This window comes from Ranitomeya imitator, chromosome 2 (assembly GCF_032444005.1).
Source record: "Ranitomeya imitator isolate aRanImi1 chromosome 2, aRanImi1.pri, whole genome shotgun sequence".
NCBI classification, from domain to species: Eukaryota; Metazoa; Chordata; class Amphibia; order Anura; family Dendrobatidae; genus Ranitomeya; species Ranitomeya imitator.
This window is the reverse complement of record NC_091283.1, coordinates 367748390-367769095: the sequence shown is the minus strand read 5'-3', so window position 1 is coordinate 367769095 and position 20706 is coordinate 367748390. Positions and strand designations below refer to the sequence as shown.

Sequence of the window (20706 nt, the reverse complement as noted above, 5' to 3'; positions counted from 1 at the left end):
ACTCTGGAGTCTCAGCTTCTCTCCTCCAGGTCACACTGTGCAGTCACAGCAACATTGGTTGTGTCTGTCCAGGTCCCAGCAGCTGCCACTGCTCCCACCAAGGACATGGCATCACTTAACCCTTCCCCTGCAGCCACCGGCAACAAATCCACATTATTCCTTGATTAAATCAGGTTCCAACCCAATAGAGGAGCAGACATTTCCTGCTCCCATTAGGGTCCGGGAGGGGGTGACATTGGCTGCCCTGCTACTCTGTAGTGGGGGGTGACAAGTGTAACATGGGGTAAAGATGAAGGAGAAATGCACAGGATAATAGTGAGCGCGACAGAGGGCAGTGTATGGTATGGAGCAGTCAGGGGGTGGGCTGCAGGATCCCCCCATACTGTACATGACTGCTCGGGACAGGGAGGCGTTTAATGACGGGGCACTAATTGGGTCATTAGGGTTTGTGGAAAGGATTCAGCATCAGGTCCCTCATTAATGCCCGAGCCGCCTGTTACTTTGTAGCACAGATCTGTCGGGGCCGCAAAACCAAACAACGTTGTTTATGTAGAAAAGTCTTTGTTTCATAGAAAAACCCAAAACAGAAAAGATTTTCTGATACAACAACGCCCTGCTCACGACACTGCACAGCACCTCTCCTGTATATATACACTGCACAGCACCTCTCCCCCTGTATATATACACTGCACAGTACCTCTCCTGTATATATACACTGCACAGCACCTCTCCCCCTGTATATATACACTGCACAGTACCGCTCCTCCTGTATATATACACTGCACAGCACCTTTCCTCCTGTATATGCACACTGCACAGCACCTTTCCTTCTGTATGTATACACTGCACAGCACCTCTCCTGTATATATATACACGCACAGCACCTTTCCTCCTGTATATATACACTGCACAGTACCACTCCTCCTGTCCTGTATATGTACACTGCAGAATTTACAATAGCTGTCACTCATGTAAGAAGTGAAATCTGGCATTGTACTATACCTATATTTCTCTGCCGTATCTGTGCATCATAAATCGGGGTATGTGTTAAAGGGGGGGCCCACTGAGACTCTTTAGCCCGGGGCCCTCGAAAACCTGGAGCCGGCCCTGGTTCCAGAGTTATAACCTCATAAAGGGACAATGGTGAGAATTGTAAATATTGGTCAGGTCATTAACGTGCAAACCACCCTTGGGGATAAAGGGGTTAATACCGAAAAGTTTGCAGGCATATATTACATACCTAGATACAGATACAAAAAACAGATATACACAATCTCGGCCAGCAGCATTCTCATAATTGCTTCTCCATTGCGATATATTACATACCTAATGCAAAATGCACAAGGCGCACAGTAAAGGAAGAGGTAGTTGACATGCTGTCGACGGTGCATGCAGAAGCCGAGGCCGTGGACCAGGTGAACCTGCATGCTGCAGGAGCACAACAAACACGCTAATCAACAAGAAGTAGCTTCCTGTCCCAGTTTGTGAGGGGGAGGGGGGGCGCAGGACACAACTCTTGAAACTAGCACAGTGTGAACAGGTGGTCGGTTGGATGGCAGATAACGATTCCAGTATGTTTCCCAGTGCCACTGTCTTTCACAGGTTTCAGTATCACTAGCCAAGAGTGTGAACCAGATAATCCTCACAATGATCCTCCTTCCTCCAACCTTGGCGAATCCCAGGAGACAAGTGATCCCACACTTGGCATTTCCATTTATTGAGATCGTGTCCAGTGATGAGCAGCCACGATCAGTGGAAGACGACGGTGGGGAACGGCAATATCTCAAGAGGCAGCTGATGATGAAAAACAGTTGGCAACAAGTGATGTTATTAAGTCACCAAATCACAAGGATCAGATAGCAGAAGTGGAAGATAATGAACGATGAAGTCACCGACATGAAAAGGTGCCATGCAGAGCAAGGACAGCAGTGCAGAAGGGGAGGTATCCGCAGCACTGCAAAAGGCAAGAAGAGGCAGTGGAATGGCCAGAAAGAGAAGGTAGGCAACTGTTTTCTAGATCACACACCTGCTGCAAATTCCTAGGCTAGGGTTAGGTGTTTCTTTTTTTTCTAGTGTATTCCCATGGTTTCTTATTTTTCATATCCTCTTAATCCTCATCCACCATATCAACAGGGTCATCATGCAGCCCTTGCTCAAAACAGTTTAGGACAGTAATGCAATAAACCCTGCCTATATGCCTCTTCATTCCCCCTGGTTGCTGCGCTACTGGCTGTAAGACCGCAAGATGCAATTAAGTCTATAGCAAGCATGGTAATTTCGACTTGTAACCAGAGACAGAAAATCTTTGTAGCCCCAGCCTAATTCTCATTGTGAATGTGGCCTTGAATTTAAGCACTTTCTCAGAAGACTACTTTAGCCGTTTGTCATGCAAAGCTCTACATTTATAAAAGACAATATATTTAGCTGAGAGCACACAAAATGGAGTATAAGGACATACAACACAGAGACAAGTCAAATGACAACACAATTTCTGGAGAAAATTTAATTTTCAACTGAAACCTATTTTTAAATTTGAAAATGCTTCTCCACTGTAAGCTAGTTAATGCTTAACAAGAGTTGTTTTGAGGACAAGACATTTCCCACTATCTGATTATGTATATGGTTTCTATCATATGTGATTGTTTTGATGTGTAAGAAAGCTGGCTTTCCTTGTAAAACGTTTCCCACATTTTAAACATGAATATGGCTTTTCCCCTGTGTGAACTCTCTGATGTGTAACAAGACTTGATTTCACGGTAAAACATTTCCCACATTCTGAACATGTAAATGGCTTCTCCCCTGTGTGAACTCTCTGATGTATAACAAGATTTGATTTGTTGTTAAAACATTTCCCACATTCTGTACATGAATACGGCTTCTCCCCTGTGTGAATTCTCTGATGTCGTACAAGATGTGATTTACTTCTGCAATATTGCCCACATTCTGAACATGAATATTGCTTCTCCCCTGTATGAATTCTCTCATGGGTATAAAGATCTGATTTCTTCTTAAAACGATTCCCACATTCTGAACATGAAAATGGTTTCTCCCCAGTGTGAATTCTCTGATGTATAACAAGTTGAGTTTTCTCCTTAAAACATTTTCCACATTCTGAACATGAAAATAGTTTCTCGAATGTGTGAGTTCTCTGATGTGTAACAAGATATGATTTCTGCTTAAAACACTTTCCACATTCTGAGCATGCAAATGCCTTCTCCCTTATGTGACTCCTCTTATGTGCAGCACAATTTGATTTTGCTGCAAAACATTTCCCACATTCTGGACATGAATATGACTTCTCCCCGGTATGAGTTCTCTCATGTGTAACAAGAGTTGATTTTAGATTAAAATGTTTCCTACACTTTGAACATGAAAATGGCTTCTCTCCTGTGTGACTTCTTTGATGTCTAACAAAGTCTGACTTCAGGTGAAAACATTTTTCACATTCAGAACATGAAAATTTATAATTTCTAGTGTTAGCTTTTTGATTTTTAATATCATTACTGTTACTCATATTTTTCTTAATAATCTGTGGAAAATCAGGAGATAGAAACTGAGTGAAAGAATCTTTGCTGTAAAGGGCTGAGGATATAACTGGGATAATGCAATGTTCTTCATATGCATCTTGTTTGGTCAAATGATCATCTGATTTCAAATATGAAGGTGGCAGAAGTCCCTCTAACCTCCAGGTAAAGTCATCTGTTAAGAATAAAACTATTACTTTTTCAATAATATAACCTTAAACATAATATTTTTTGTATTCAATTCAGTATAACATGTCCTTTAAAAATGCAAATAATGTAGAAAAATGCAATTATTTACCAAGACAGTGATGACAAAACAGTTCCCATTCTTACTGGAGGCCACAGAGCAAGGATTAGTAGATAATGATGATAGGACACCAGGCTATTCTCTGTGTTGAGGCCAGCATTTTCATAGGATCAAGTTTCAGTGTCCCTTCCATCACTTTTTTCTTTTTTAAGACACTCAAAGGAGAATTATAAAGGGGCCTGATAGTCATTAATAGTAGGTGGCATCTGTCTAGCACATTCATTGACAGGACCAGTATTTTCATGAATGAAGATGCCATGACTTTGGAGAACGTGTAAAACGGGTGTGACGACACCGGCATTTAATCTGAATTAACCAGACGTCTATTTTCACCAAGCCGGGAAGAATAGACTTATCTATATATTGACTTTTGAATTTGTGTGTCTTTCGGATTGGTAAAAAAACCAGACTTTTGCTTGTATAAGCCTGTAATATTGACTTGTAAGTTTGCATTTGTTGTAACATATTATGCTGTTATCCTGGATGACTAGTGTTACAGGGTCATTGACAATGATGTTTGCTGATATGTTGATTATTTATTGTCTAGGCCAGCTAATTTGTTGACTTGCAAAACAGAGTAGGAAAACCTATGCAAATAGACTACATAAACAAACAATGCAAGCTGATCTTGTCACTCTTCTTCCCCTTTACTTGTGAATGTTGGCTTGAAGAACGGTTGTGTACTATAAAAAGGGGCAATGTTAGGCACCGGGATTCTCCCACTGCACAGGGTAGATCCCAAGCAGCAGTCTCCCATTCAGCTTTGGCAGCTGCGGGTGCTGCTGAGCATAGACGTCGGTCCCAGCATCTTGCTGAGGCTCGTACTGTTTGTCTCGTTACTGCTGGCTCTTCAGCAAAGTTTATGGCAAGGGTCCTCAACCTGTAGCTCGGAAGCCACATGTGTCTCGCGGTCCAATGAATTGTCGCTCGCAGCTGCCTGTCAGCTTGGTGCATTAGCTCCAGTTATAGCAAACAAGTATGAAGAGCACATCTGAAAATGGTGAATTTTGTGAGCAGCCCTGCACAGAAGAGCAGATTTGGATGCACATATATTGGTCTTAGGGGTTTTGAGATGATTTAAGTATGGTATGCTGGAGACAAGATGACACCACCTGTTAGAGGAGGTGTTTGAAGCTGGATGTGATAGTGTCTTGGAAGAATACTGAAAGGGGGGTATTGTGGGAACCCCTGGATCTTTGTATACTGCTTTGGGGTGATTGATTTTTGTGGAAAAGCTTTGGTTACCATTATGCTTGTAATGGGGGCTTTGGTTGCCACTATTGTGAGGGGGGCAGGAGCTGAATGTGGCTCGGGACCCTATTTCGTGACTGGATGTGGCTTGTGACCCTCTCTCAGAGCTGGATGTGGCTCTCAAGATCAGAAATGTTGGGAACCTCCGGTCTATGGTAACGAGCGGTAGGCAGTGACTCTCTGGAGACCAAGCCCAGAAATCACCCTACTGAGCATGCTTGTGATGTGGTGGTGCCTCATGGGTGGACGGTTGTCAGCTAGCTGCTCTGGTGATGTGGCAGCTCCGGATTGGTCCGCGAACAAGGTCCTGTCTGACTGGACATGAGCTGAACATATAAAAGGGTCTCAGAGGCACACACGGGCGCTTGTATCATTCTCATTACGTGTGCGTATGGGACATTGCATCAGTATAGTCTTTACCAGCATGTGCTCAGGGTTGGCGGTAAGCCATTAGAATTCCGATTCTCCGGAGAGAAGTTTGTCTGTATGAATTCAGGGCTGGCGTCTAACCATTAGAATTCTGGCAGCTCCAAAGAGGAGTTGGTTGAGTGCTTTTGCTGTGTGACCACTGTTTGCTTCTTACCCCGTGAGCGGGCTTCGTTCCCCTGTGAGGTTAACAGGGATCTTATCTAGCGTCATTCCTATTCCGTTACTATATGCGAGTGACACAGCTCTACTGCAGAGCATCTATTCCGTTACTATGTGCGAGTGACACATCTCAATTGCAGAGTATCTATTCCGTTACTGTGTGCGAGTGACACAGCTTTATAGCAGAGCATCTGTTTTGTTTCTGCTTCCGTGTTCTTTTCATGTGCACTTCACTAAGTAGCGTTTAACTTGGTGTGTGCAAGCAATCGCTCGCTGTGTGTTCTGTCATTGTTCACACTAGCTGCAGTTTAACATCTATGCACGGTGGACCCTGGGTTGTGATTGCACTTCTCTATTAAATTTATTTAGTGCAATCCGCCAACCCTAACAGGTTATATCCCAGTGTGAGATATAGCCATACAGAGATACATCCAGACATTTAAACATGCAAAGAACCAAAGACTCTCTGCAGGACAGAAGCCAAGACATCATGACTCCATCCCGAGGGACACAGAGTTGTCTTTTCACAGGATGACAGGTTAGGAGAACACGGCCACGGCTGAAAGAACATACATATATGCTCCAATGACCATCGCTGAACCATGGATTCATTAGGGGTAGTCGGGATTTTGACCCACCAGTCACCTGAACCCCATGGATAATTTTGTGAAAGCTAGGAATGGAACCCAACGGTTACCTGGCTGCATAGATATGTTCACAGAAGCCCGGTTGTGACCTTCCGCTCAACTGGCCTTGTACCTCAATGGAATGTCATGCTCCTAAGCTTGTTGCTACCTTCTCTCTGTGCGTGCCACAGGTGGGTAGTCAAGCCTGGAAACGCTTAAGTAACGGCTGGTCTTATCCCGGCGAGTCAGCACAAGGGTGAAACTGTAATTTGCACCATCTTGGGTATTTTGCTGGGACTGGTCTATGTTTTATTTGCCTGTTTTGTGGTTCAATAAAGTATTGCCACACTGTTTTACCCTCACCCTGTGTTGTCTGAGTAGTAATATGCTCACGGTAAAAGGAGAGCAGGCGTTCTCAGATCAATAATGCCCACAGTGATTGCCCCATTTTATTATAAACCTGAAGGGAAATCAATCTGTGCATGTGTTGCCCATGGTAATGATGGCGCTATAATGAGATTTTAAAAATATGAGGCTGAGGCAGGTAATTGAAATAGCAGTGACCTGTCATTCAAAGATCGGAGGTAGGCCGAGGAATCTCAGACAAGGATGAGAAGACCCAGTACACCGAAATCTAACTAGTAGATGACTTCAAATGGTGATTAAAGGGAACCTGTTACCAGGTTTAGAGGATACAAGTTATGGCCACCACCTTTCAGGTCTTATCTACAGCATTATAGAATGCTTTAGATAAGCCTCTGATCCGACCTGCAAGAAAAGAAAAATAACTTTTATTATACTCACCTGCAGAGTTGTCAGGTCCGATGGGTGTCGCAGGTCCTGGTCCAGCGCCTCCCATCTTCTTGCTTTATGGCTCCCCGACATTGCATTCCTGCGCAGGAGTACTTATCTGCCCTGTTGAGGGCAGAGCAAAGTACTGCAGTGCGCAGGCGCTGGGCCTCTCCGACCTTTTCCGGCGCCTGTGCAGGTGAGTATAATAAAAGTTCTTTTTCTTCTATTGCAGGTCGGGTTGGGAGCTTATCTACAGCATTATAGAATGCTGTAGATAAGCCCTGAAAGGCGGTGGCCGTAACTCGCATTGGCCAAACCTGGTGACGGGTTCGCTTTAAAGAAGAACATCAAACAATATTTTGCCACTAAAAGTGTCATTTTTATCTGTATTAAAGTGCCACTACAAACATGACTTTACTTTATAAAAATATGCAGTAATTATGCAGTAAAAATGATCATGCAACAAGATTTTTCAGGTCAATATACTTACAGCAATACCAAACATGTAGAATGTCTTTTTACATTCTAGTGGTGAAAAAAAATTTACTTTGTAAAAAGAAAAAAGAAATTGATAGAGCTTATGCTTATTTTCAGCATTGCAAGTTAATGTATTTATTGATACCATAGTGGGGCACACGATTTTGTAATAGTTTTTTCTTGTATTTTAAGCCCTCAGAGTAATATAACGATAATATGTTAAATTAAATAGAAATCTTTACACTCACTTTACCACTCCCCTCTATAAGTTCTATGCCCACAAAGATTGCAGTGCACACCGTGACGCAATAGGCAGCAACTTCTGGGGGCGCTTGTGCAGAACCATCCTGGCCCCGGTTTTTTAGCACTTCCAATGCCGATACAAAAATGCGGCAAGGACTGAATGGGAGGCGGTGAGTAGCGAAGGTGACAGAGAGGTGAGTATAAGTTTTGGTTTTTTTTTTTTCAACATTTTGATAGCCTTTTTTGGTTTCGTAGTTTAGAAAAATGGTGGTCAGCAAAAGCAATTTTGCGGATTCTGTGCGTAAATGAATTACAAAAAACTCTTACAGTATCAAAACACATTTGACACAAGCATTTGAAAAAAATATTTAGCTGACCTAAGTATTTTTTGCTGATTTTACACAAAAAAGTAAAAAAAATCTGCATTTCTTTTAAGAAAAGAGAAATGATTGATTTAAGTTTTTAAAGTCGAATATCAGCTGTAATAAGGAATTCTAAAGAAGTGATAGCACATAATATCTTAGTTTAATGCCAGAAACAAGTCTATTGTCTAACCTATAGAGCATTTGTTGTGTAAATTGTAACTTTTAGGGAGAAACTTTATATTTGTGATGCCGTGGAATAGTTAGGAATAGTTATGATCAGGGTTGTCACGCAGTACACACCAGCGGTAGTCTGCCATCATGTTTGTGTTCCATCTCCTTTGATATCTATGTTCCATGATCCTGACGTCTTGGTGAAAGCTTTTTCATTGTTCTTCATTCATAGCTCCAAGACTGGAGAGGAAGTAGTTCAGGCGGCCATGAAGGAAATAGAATTTGACACTTATGTTTGCTTCTTGTCGTTGAAAAGTTAGCAACAAATTTTGAAATAAAAGGTTATAATTTTCGGCCCTAAAGTTGCCAAGAAAGTCTGTAATCACATCAGAAAAAGCAGACCTTTTTAATGGTACTAAAGAATTCTTTGTATTTGATTAGAAACCTAGTTTGCGGCTATCAAATATGCCAGCTTTCAACTTCTCGTGTGAAAGAGCAGAAAATGTGTTACAAATGTATTTGAATCACTCATCTGGATCCTAAGCCCTAACGAACTGTTTATGGAGTCTCAATTTTGTATGACGTGGGGAAGATTAACAAGTGGTTCTTTTTTTTAATTATTTTCACAGATCATAAATTTCTCTCTAGCAGGGCACGCTTTCCTTGGATAATGTTCTGCCTTTGTTCAGCTAACTCAAAAGGTAGAAGAAATGAAATTGTGTATCCACTTTGTTGTCCTAGAAGAATCAATATAACCTTCAGGTCACAACATAAAATCCAGTAGTTGATTTTTTTGAGAAGGGTTGTCATGCATTCATAAGCTTCTTTTATAATTACTGAATAAGCATGGAAGCTAGTTTATTGCCATTGTGAAGCAACACACACTTTTTGACTTGTCTTGGAAAATTTAATAAATAGCCTCCATTCTTCAGTTAGATAACTATCATATCCCAACGACTCAATAAGTCCTTTGATGTTGATGCAGCATACTTGCTCCTAATCCATATGGAAATATTTCAGAAGATCTTTTTCTCTGTTACGATACATAAATGGGGTATCGGTAGCTAGCAGGTTCATTCACATTAGTAACTCTGCTAATGACTTTGGCAGATCAAGATCTCTTACTACGTCATTCAACTTCGCATGAGTGAATGGAGGGCACATTATGGCATCACCTTATGAGGCCACAAAATCTTCGGCATTGATGTCTTTGGAAAAATTGGACTGAGAAAATTCATCGTCATTGGAAATTTCCAAAGTAGAGTAGAAAGGTGTCCCGGCTTTGGGTGCTAACCAGGTCGCTAGCACTAATCTTTCTCTGTCCCCCCAGATTACTCCTGAAGGTGGAGCCGCCGGGTTCTCATTCCTTGCTATGCTCCTATATCTACCCTGATCTTTCCAGAACCATGCATTAAGAACTAACACTGGCAATCCCTAACTGCCAGAGTTGAGCATATATGGCAGAGGGGAGAGGCCAACACTGAACAGCCAACACCACCCAAGTAGGAAAGCTCCAACTGAACAGATTAACTCTTGCACTGCTAGCAAGGAAAAAACTTTCACTGTTTAATATGATGGTGAAACACTTCTAAACACTGTAGGAGTTTGTGAAACCAGACACAGCGGTCTTCTGGCCCGTGTCTGTTGTGGTATCCCCATGACAATAGGTACAGGAGCTTTTTTTGAAGTGAGTATCCGGTTTTAGAACGGAGGGGAGATTTCAACACTGGATGGAAGAATTTGTCTTTGTGTTTATACTTGTATTACTTACCATGCAAAAGTAACAGCCATCATTATGGTTTTGAGGCTCTCAGTACACCATTGGAACTCCAGCACTGAGACTTTTTCTCTGACCTTTAGTCCACTGCCTCAGGTTTTCAACATATGTCCTGCAAACTTTCTGTGGTGCACAAGGTTTATCTTGGAGACCAAGTTTAACCCCGAAATACAGAAGCACCCCTTGGCACAATTAATGTTATTGTGAACAGTTAAGCAAGGTGAAGCTAAAATGATCTCTAAAACACCTTAAGTTAAAGATGACATATTCCCTTTTTGTATTTTAGGCAAAAAAATATATGTTTGTTCATCTTTTACATGTTAAAAATTACAGAAAGGAATATGGACAGATACAAAAGTTTGGGCACCCTGTATGGTCAGTACCAAGCAGCACCCCCTTTTGAACGTATCACAGCTTGTAAATGGTTTCTGTGGCAAGCCAAGTGTCTTTCAGTTCTTTTTTGAGGGATTATCCATTCTTCTGTGTAAAATTCTTCCAGTTCTATGAAATTCCTAGGATGTCTTGCATGCACTGCTATATGAGGTCTAGCCAGAGATTTTCAATGATGTTCAGATCAGAGGACTCTGATGTCAGTTTTAAAACCTTCAGCTTGCACCTTTGATGTAGTCTCTTGTGGATTTTGACGTGTGTTTAAGAAGCCACCCTCTTTTCAACGTCAGCTTTTATCTACATATGGTGTTATGTTTGCATCAAGAATTTGTTGAAATTTAATTGAATCCATTCTTCCCCCTTCCCGTGCCATTGGCTGCAACACAACACCAAAGCATAATTGATCCACCCCCATGCTTAATGGTTGGCAAGATGTTCCTTTCCCCAAATATTACTCCACACATATCTTTGATCATTGTGGCAAACAAGTTCTATTTTAACCTCATCTGCTTACAGGACTTGTTTCCAAAATGCATCAGGCTTGTTTAGATGTTCTTTTGCATACTTCCGACACTGAATTTTATGGTGAGGTTGCAGTAGAGGTTTACTTCTGATGACTTTTCCATGAAGGCCATATTTGTTAAGGTGTCTCTGAACAGTAGAATGATGTACCACAACTCCAGATTCTGCTAAATCTCTCTGAAGGTCTTTGCAGTCAAGTGGGGGGTTCTTATTTCCCTATCTAGCAATCCTAGCAGCTATCACTGAAATTTTTCATGGTCTTTCAGATCTTATCTTGACTTCCACTGTTCCTGTTAATTGCCATTTCTTAATTACATTTTGAACTGAGGAAAGGGCAACTAGAAAATGCTTTGATATCTTCTTATAGCCCTCTCCTTTTTTGTGAGCCTCCACCATTTTCATTTTCAGAGTGCTGGGCAGCTGCTTTTTTGGCACGAGGTTAGAGGAGGCTGAGTTTTTATAAAGCTGGGAAATTTGCAACACCCGGCCTTTCCAAACAATGATAGTGAGCAAGCCATAACCCTTACATGCTAATCAAGGTCTGGTCGGGTCATTTTCTTTTTTGTAATTTTTAAAATGTAAAAGATGAAAATATATATATGTTTTGCCTAAAATATAAAAGCAAATGTGTCATCTTTAACTTTAAGCCTCGTGGAGATCATTTCATCTTCAACTTGCTTAACTGTTCACAATAACAGTAATTTTTTACCAAGGGTGCCCAAACTTTTAAATGCCACTGTAAGCATGATAAACTCTACGCACAAAGCCACAGATATTTGTACTACTTTAGTGTGTTGAAAAGCAAAAATGTAACAGAATATATCAGAATATATTGGATGACATATTCAACAAAAACCTTTTTAACAGAGTCAAATTTGTTGTGACTTGTAAGCCACTTGAGCAACTGAATGCTGCTGTCAATTTTTACACTGCTTATACAGCCATAAAATTCTAACATCAGCAGTTTTTAACTGCTTATTACGCAGTCTTCCAACTAGTTAAACCCATGGCATATTCAGCATTTCTTTTTGCGTATTCAGCATATCTAATTAATATAATTATTATATATAATATTACTTTATTACTGTAAGAGTGCTTAGCACACAGTGTTTTATGGAAAAAAACGGACATGACTGGGAGAAACGGCTGTAATTTTTGGATTCAGCACATCGAAATTTATAATGACCACATGTTAGGTTTGTTGACCATAAGTTAATACAGTGGTAATTATCGTATTTTTGCAGACTATAAGACGCACTTTTTTTCCCCAAAAAATTTTGGAGGAAAGTCGGGTTTTATCTAGACACTGGTCAGTTGGAACAAATAATAAAAGAGCAGTGTTATAATTACATTCACAGCTAACTTTATACAGAACTATCCCTCTATCTAGCCATTAAACGATATGGGCTCACATATAACAAAATGAGAGCCATATACACCATGATGGGACAACAATGAGCCACACATACATCAGGATGAGGAACATTAATATAGCATTGGGAGACATTACCCCATAACAGTGTTAGAAGGAAATCCCCCCATAACAGTGCATCATTACCATTATCTGATAATCCAATGAGTCGCATAATCCGCAAAATACAGTATATCCATATTTAATTAGTAATTTACACAATTATAAAACAGAGAGACAACACCATAAAATTGTAACATCTGATGAATGAGAAGAATCTGTGACTTCTTTGCATTTAGTGGTTACTACTCACCTGGGTAGTCATCTGTAGGAATCTCCTCTTTACACCACTCATCACCCCTCACATATGTCTCTGTAGTATTAATATGGGTCAGATCTTCACCCTGAAACAAATAATGTAAAAGTCACAGACAGATGGAGAAGTCACATCTATGATCAGCTCTAATCCTGCCATCTCCACTGTTCTCATTACACAAGTATAAAACATACAATACTGGTCGATAAAAAGACTGGGCACAAGACCTTCACAGCCGTCTACTCATCATAGGGGAGATCTCATGACACATTCTCTCCATCTACCTGATGATCCTGAGGAAGATTTGGACTTTCTTCTTTACAGCCTAGTGGAAGAAGAAGACGGGGACATCTTTCTGGTGTTGTCCTTTCACTGGATAAAACTAGAGGAAACACATACAGGGACTGAATTTATTCTCTACATACAGATAAGTATAGGCTGTGTGTATTTAGTCCTATTACCTGGTGATGTGAGGGGCTGGTGAACCTCCATCATGACGTCCTTGTACAGATCTTTGTGTCCTTCTAAATACTCCCACTCCTCCATGGAGAAATAGATGGTGACATCCTGACACCTTATAGGAACCTGACGCATACAATGATACCGTCATCCCCCGATCCCTTCATTGTGTTACTGTATAATGTCCCAGCAGTATCACCTCTCCAGTCAGCAGCTCAATCATCTTGTAGGTGAGTTCTAGGATCTTCTGGTCATTGATGTCCTCATGTATCAAGAGGTGAGGTGGAGGCTCTGTGATTGGGCTTAGGGGTCTTCCCCATCCCTGAGAATCCGAGGTCTGATAGCGCTCACCAGAGGTCTTCTTCACTACTGTGTAATCCTGGTTATGGAGAGACACATTAATAAATCTCACTACAGATATTTCCAAAGTCCTCACCTCTCCAGTTCTGTCCATCTATATTCCAATAGATAAGAATGATGTAATGTGACGTCATCAGAATCTCTCACCTCTCCAGTAAGCCGGAAGAGGATCTCTAGGGTGAGTTGTAATATCCTCTCCACCATCTTGTCCTTGTCCCTATCCGTCAGTACAATATTCTTATATAGATCTCCACTGAGATGATCCAATATTGTGGGGACCTGAATGAGATGAAAAACTCATATAACAGCATAAAGATCTAATGTAATAATGCAATTACTGGAGATAATAAGGGGAAACATGTGGGAAGTTATAATGTGTAGCTGATTGGCTGCAGCCTTCAAACGTCTGTGAATTTGAACTGTGGAGACTTCACCTCATCACTGCAGCAGTGTTCAAGTGTCAAAGGACAGTCAGGTGAGAGCCAGGAGAGACAGTAACAACACCAAAGGGACAAATAATCACAACGCAACTTGTGATGAGCTGTGACAATATAGAGTCAGTGTATGTAAATATACAAGGGGATGGCAATAGTGGAAAGATGCTAATTAGCGCTTGCTACAAGCATCCTAATATAGCCAAACAAGTAGAGGATTAAATGTTGCAACAAATTAAAAAGGCGGAAAATAATGATAGGGTCATTATTATGGTGGATTTTAACTATCCAGATATTCAATGGGACGTAGAATCTTCTGATTGTGCTAAAAGCTGCAAGTTCTTATCCACAGTTCAGGACAATTACCTCTCTCAGCTGGTAGATACAGGTGCATCTCACAAAATTAGAATATCATCAAAAAGTTAATTTATTTCAGTTCTTCAATACAAAAAGTGAAACTCATGCATTAGATAGAGTTATTACAAACACAGTGATATATTTCATGTGTTTATTTCTGTTAATGTTGATGATTATGGCTTACAGCCAATGAAAGCCGAAAAGTCATTATCTCAGTAAATTAGAATACTTTATAACACCAGCTTGAAAAAATTATTTTAAAATCCGAAATGTTGGCCTACTGAAATGTATATTCAGTAAATGCACTCCACACTTGGTTGGGGCTCCTTTTGCATCAATTACTGCATCAATGCGGCGTGGAATGAAGGTGATCAGCCTGTGGCATTGCTGAGGTGTTCTGGAAGCCCAGGTTGCTTTGATAGCAGCCTTGAGCTTGTGTGCTTTGTTGGATCTGGTGTCTCTCTTCTTCCTCTTAACAATGTGGCTTCACCGGAGTCCGCAATGCCCAGGCGGCAGCTGTATCCTGCCAGCCCTTTAACCCCCAAGTGCACGGTATGCAGCGTTCATTACAGAATGCTGCCTGCCCTGCACATGAAGGATGACGTCATCGGGGTGGGCGGGGTTAGCTGCCAATGCGCTCCCGTCCTCGTGTCCCAGAAGAGGAGCTGCTGCCAGAGAATCCAGAGTGATCTCTGTGCTGGCAGCTCTGTTCTTGTCTGCAGGTGTTCTGCGCTCCTCAGCTATGTGCCCCCTGTGATCTCTGTGTCCCCACTATGTGCCCCAACATGATCTCTTTGCCCCCCCGCTATAAGCCTCTGTGATCTCTGTGCCTCCCAGTTATGTACCCAATGTCATCTCTGTGCCCACCTGTGATCCCTGTGCCCCTCAGCCATGTGCCCCCTGTGATTTCAGTTGCCCCCCAGTGATCTTTGTTCCCCCAGTGATCTCTCTGCCCTCTTCTGTGCCCTCCTGCTATATGCCCCCTGTGATCTCTCTACCCCTCCAGCTATATGCCCCCCTCTGATTTCTGAGCCCTCCAGCTATATGCCCCCCCTGTGATTTCTGTGACCTCCAGCTATATGCCCCCCTGTGATTTCTGTGCCCTCCAGCTATATGCCCCCTGTGATTTCTATGCCCTCCAGCTATATGCCTCCCTGTGATTTCTGTGCCCCCCAGCTATGTGCATCCCTGTGATCTCTGTGGCTCCCGGCTTTGTGCCCCCCTGTGATCCCTGTATCCCCTTGCTATGTACCCCCTCTGATATTTTTGCTCCCATGTGATCTGTGCCCCCTGTGATCTCTGTCCCCTCCAGCTATGTGCCCCTCCTTAATCTCTAAGCCCCCCAGCTATGTGCCCTCCATTGATCTTTGTGCCCCCTCTGTGAATTCTGTGCCCCCCTGTGATCTTCGTGTCACCCCTGGAAAAGCAGCTGTGAGAAGCAACATGATCAGTATCACCTAACATCACAGCTGCACCAAAGAGAAGCAGCTCCAGCTTTCACATTAAGGGTGAATTACCATAATTAATTGTTTGACTAATAAATATACCGAGGTAATTTTCAAGGGAATCATTTTCATGTGGCCCCCGAATGATGCTAAAAATTTCAAAATGGCCCCCACTGGAAAAAGTTCCCCACCCCTGCACTAGAGGGTATCAAATTCAAATGTTCTAAAAAAAAACTTCCCACATTATCCTTAATGCATAAACTATGGTAGAAAATAAGGGATCTGCAACAGATAGAGAGTTGTTCACAATTTACATCAATATGGGACACCCCATGGTTAGTTAATGAGAAGGTGGGTTTTGGGAAGTGGAAGGTGTAACAGCGTGTACCTCCCCCGGCCTGTGTCCCTGGACTGCCATGTAATCAGGCTTGAGTCAACAACCAGTGGGGGGAGCCCTCCCTTATGGAAGGGTGGATCCCAGGACACAGAACAATAGACTCATGTGTAGGCTGGTTTAGTTGTGAGGTGACTTGCAAAGGGCTGGGATCTTATGCTGAGGTGAGATCCTGGTGCCCATGTGTGGAGGGTTAAAAGCTGCCACGTTGCACTGTGTTGTGTCCCTCATCTGCTGGAGCCATTGAATTCACTCAAGGACTATTTCTATTTCCCTGGCATCGGATTGCCGGGTGGTGCCCCCGGATCTGCTCCCTTTGTGTGGACTCATTGCGGACGCTGCAGAATTACTTTGATTTGTGTTGTCCCAGTTCCCTGTTCCAATAAATCTTGTTGGATTGTTTATCGGCCTGGTGTCTCTTCCTGCTCTGTCGTATACCCCGTCACAGAAGGAGAAGGGGGTGGGCAGGGTTTCCCAGCTGCTATTAGATAATGTACTCAAATCTTATGCACAATTACAGGAGGAGTTTGATCTCAATCCAAAGGACATTTATAAATACCTCCAGCTACGTCATGCCTTCAATGCGGACTTTACGTAGAGTGGTGTGAAAGTCTACGTTCCAAATACTGTTATACAGTTCATTAGTAGATCAAATAGTTCATCTGGGATAATATCACAGCTATATAGATCTTTATTAACATTAGTGCTAAGCAAACACCCAATTTATAGTAAAAAGAGATGGGAGGCAGAGATCGGCCCAATAGAAGAAGGTTAATGGATAGATATATTGGAAAGGGTACCTCAACTCTCTCTTAATGAAATGCATAGCACTTTCTCAACTTTAATACATAAGGTGTATAGAACACTGGAGTTTATGTGTAAGATTGGGGTCAGAGCAGACGCAAGCTGTCCTAGGTGTGCGGAGGAGCCAGCTACTCTACTTCATATGATGTGGTCATGTCCTAAACTGGAGAGATACTGGAGGAAAGTACTAGGATTAATTAGACGAGTGTTTAAGGTGATATTGGAAACTACGCCCTTAGTTTGTGTGCTGGGGTATGTGGAAGATCTACAGACAACTGAGCCAGGTAAAATAGCTGTATTTAGCAAGGAAACTAATAGCGCAACACTGGTTGGATACTGAAACAAAAAAGGAACATATCAACAAAATAAACTGATTTATAAGTTTGGAAAAAGGTGTGTACAAAAAAGAGGCAATATTAATAAATGTGAACAGCTTTGGGCTGCCTGGATGGATGAACCAGGGCTCCCGTCGAGAGAATTAGCGAGATATAGATTGGGCTTGACTTAAGGAGGATTCCGAGAGATATGATCCATGTTTATCCCATGAGCAATAATAATGAATGCACGACTAGAAGCTCCAAAAGGAGATGTTTTAATTCTAGGCATTACAGTGGTGTCCTTTTCTGTTTGTAGAATGGGAAATTTTGTTATTAATTTAGTTTGGTCTTTCCCTTTCCATGTCCCGTCCTCTGCCCTTCCCAGATGTTCTTAATTGTCTGTGTTTACCCAAAGCGGGTAATATGTTCATGTTGGAAAACTTCAATAAAGATACTTTATTTTATTTTTTTAAATGGGATCCAGTTTTGGGCTCCACATTTTAAAAACGATATTCAGAAGTTAGTCAGTTCAAAGGCGAGCAACTAGATTATTACAAGGGATGGAAGGTTGCTCATATGTTTGGAAAAGTTGGGCTTGTTTAGCTTAAAAAAAGTCTCAGAGATCTCATTTACATGTATAAATATATGTGTGGTCAATATAAAGGACTGGCACATGACTTATTCCTTCCAAGGACCAGACTGAGGACCAGGGGGCATTCATTATCGGTGGGAGAATGGCGATTCCGGCAAACAGGAAAGGGTTCTCTACAGTTAGAGCATTCAGACTGTGGAATGATCAACACAAAAGGTTGTAATGGCCGACACTATAACAGCTTTTAATAAAGGGCTGGATGATTTCCTCAGAACACATTGTGGGTTATATATATTTTAATGACAACTGCATAATTGGTAGAGAAAGGTTGAACTTGACGGACCTAGGTCTTTATTCAACCTATGTAACATGGCAAGGTAACCAATCCCAGCCCAGCTTCCATCTTTCCACAGCTGTTCCTGAACATCGCCGCCTTATTGGGGCTTCGTCTCTTTCCCATCAAGTTTCCCTCACGGTATAAAACCCACAATCCTCCTATAATGTGACATCTCTGTGTTTCTTCCATATTCTGCCCCACAGTCTCCTCCTCCAGGATCAGTGTCCTCAGTACAGAACCGACGCCACAGACATTTCATGGGAAATCCCTTTATTCTAAACTATTACACCCGAAATTAGGGAAATTACAGTTTCTCCATTTCTCCAGATTTCTATGGAGAGAAAAACCCGACATTTCCATTCCCTGTAATCTCCACCATCTGTCCCCAAACCAGAGCGCCCTCCCCTGTATACATGAGCACAGCCAGCGTTCTATTACTGTACATATACACATGGCAGAGCTGGGGGCACTATCTCCGGGAATGGAGGGGTTACTGCCCCCGCCCAGTAATGGGGAATCTCCAGCACCTACCTCCACCTGCAGAGCCACACACCACATATATGGCTGTTCTGTGTGCACAGGACCTGTGATGAGGTCACAGGAGGGGAGGAGTCAGGGGTCACATGATCAGGGGCCTCAGTGTATGCAGGACTGTGCTGTGCTGGTTGTCATGGTGCTGGATGAGGGGAAGTTTATGTGTGGGGTCAGGAGGGGTTTACAGTGTGGATGTAGCAGAGCCATGTGTACGAGGTGTACGGAGCGGAGCCGCGTGTACGAGGTGTACGGAGCGGAGCCGCGTGTGTGTGCGAGGTGTACGGAGCAGAGTGGCATGTGTAAGAGGTGTACGGAGTGGAGTAGTCTGTGTAAGAGGTGTACGGAGTGGAGTAGTATGTGTAAGAGGTGTACGGAGCAGAGTGGCATGTGTATGAGGTGTACGGAGTGGAGTAGTATGTGTATGAGGTGTACGGAGTGGAGTAGTATGTGTAAGAGGTGTACGGAGTGGAGTAGTATGTGTAAGAGGTGTACGGAGTGGAGTAGTATGTGTAAGAGGTGTACGGAGTGGAGTAGTCTGTGTATGAGGTGTACGGAGTGGAGTAGTCTGTGTAAGAGGTGTACGGAGCAGAGTGGCATGTGTATGAGGTGTACGGAGTGGAGTAGTATGTGTATGAGGTGTACGGAGTGGAGTAGTATGTGTAAGAGGTGTACGGAGTGGAGTAGTATGTGTAAGAGGTGTACGGAGCAGAGTGGCATGTGTAAGAGGTGTACGGAGTGGAGTAGTCTGTGTAAGAGGTGTACGGAGTGGAGTAGTATGTGTAAGAGGTGTACGGAGCAGAGTGGCATGTGTATGAGGTGTACGGAGTGGAGTAGTCTGTGTAAGAGGTGTACGGAGTGGAGTAGTCTGTGTAAGAGGTGTACGGAGCAGAGTGGCATGTGTATGAGGTGTACGGAGTGGAGTAGTCTGTGTAAGAGGTGTACGGAGTGGAGTAGTATGTGTAAGAGGTGTACGGAGTGTGTGTATCTAGGGTCCAGTACTGAACACTGACATTCTACCATATGTCTGTTTCCTGATGGGTTTCACCAGTCTAAAAAGCTTGTTGAAAGGCTGAAACAAGCTTTTAGACTGTGGTCACTTCTGATCTGTCACAGCTGGCTGGCCCAGCACATTATCCAGCTTGTATAAAGGCCAGATCATGAGTGTCACTGCCATTATGCTCTCCTTTCTGTAGGGACTGGATGCAGCTGGAGTAAGGAACAGATTCTGACTGCACACTCTGCAAACACAACACTGTGTGTACTCTACTATAGGTATATGTGCTATTTCTGTGGTAAAAGCTGCTGTGTGTACTCTACACCTCCCACCTGTGGGAGTACTATCCTTGAAGCCACTTTGTATACTCTGCACCCCCCGCTTGTGGGAGTACTGTCCTTTAAGCTGCTGTGTACTCTGCACCCTCCACCTGTGGGAGTACTGTCCTTCAAGTTGCTGTGTGTACTCTGCACCCTCCACCTGTGTGACTACTGCTCTTGAAACTACTTTGTGTACACTGCACCCCCTGCCTGTGGGAGTATTGTCCTTTAAGCTGCTGTGTGTACTCTGCTACCACTATTTGTGCTATTTCTGTGGTAAAAGCCACTTTGTGTACTCTGCATCCTCTGCCTGTGGGAGTACTGTCCTTTAAGCTGCAGTGTGTACTCTGCACCCCCTGCCTTTGGGAGTACTGTATTTAAGTCACTGTGTGTACTCTGCACCCCCCGCCTGTGGGAGTACTGTCCTTTAAGCTGCAGTGTGTACTCTGCACCCCCTGCCTTTGGGAGTACTGTTTTTTAAGCCACTGTGTGTACTCTGCACCCCCCACCTGTGGGAGTACTGTCCTTTAAGCCCCTGTGTGTATTTTGCACCCTCTGCCTATGGGAGTGCAATCCTTTAAGCCGCTGTGTGTACTCTG

The 20706-nt window shown here is 42.8% G+C and overlaps 1 protein-coding gene across 1 annotated transcript; it reads right to left on the bottom strand.

Annotated features, from left to right (window-relative positions):
* Positions 1-1812: 1812 nt before the first annotated feature.
* Positions 1813-18844, bottom strand: LOC138663918 (gastrula zinc finger protein XlCGF57.1-like). Its single transcript, XM_069750291.1, has 7 exons — positions 18791-18844; positions 13727-13858; positions 13419-13598; positions 13222-13345; positions 13045-13142; positions 12758-12848; positions 1813-3699 (listed from the first exon to the last, which is right to left on the bottom strand). Exons 1-7 carry the CDS (start codon positions 18815-18817, stop codon positions 2630-2632), a joined length of 1722 nt encoding a protein of 573 aa, XP_069606392.1. The 5' UTR covers positions 18818-18844; the 3' UTR covers positions 1813-2629.
* Between the last annotated feature and the right edge of the window lie 1862 nt (positions 18845-20706).

Coding starts and splice junctions, on each gene's coding strand:
- LOC138663918 (XM_069750291.1), bottom strand. CDS start 18,817: ATGTGGTGTGTGGCTCTGCAGGTGGAG. Junction 13,346..13,418: donor TTGAGCTGCTGACTGGAGAG/GTGATACTGCTG, acceptor TGTATGCGTCAG/GTTCCTATAAGGTGTCAGGA. Junction 13,143..13,221: donor CCAGCCCCTCACATCACCAG/GTAATAGGACTA, acceptor TGTTTCCTCTAG/TTTTATCCAGTGAAAGGACA.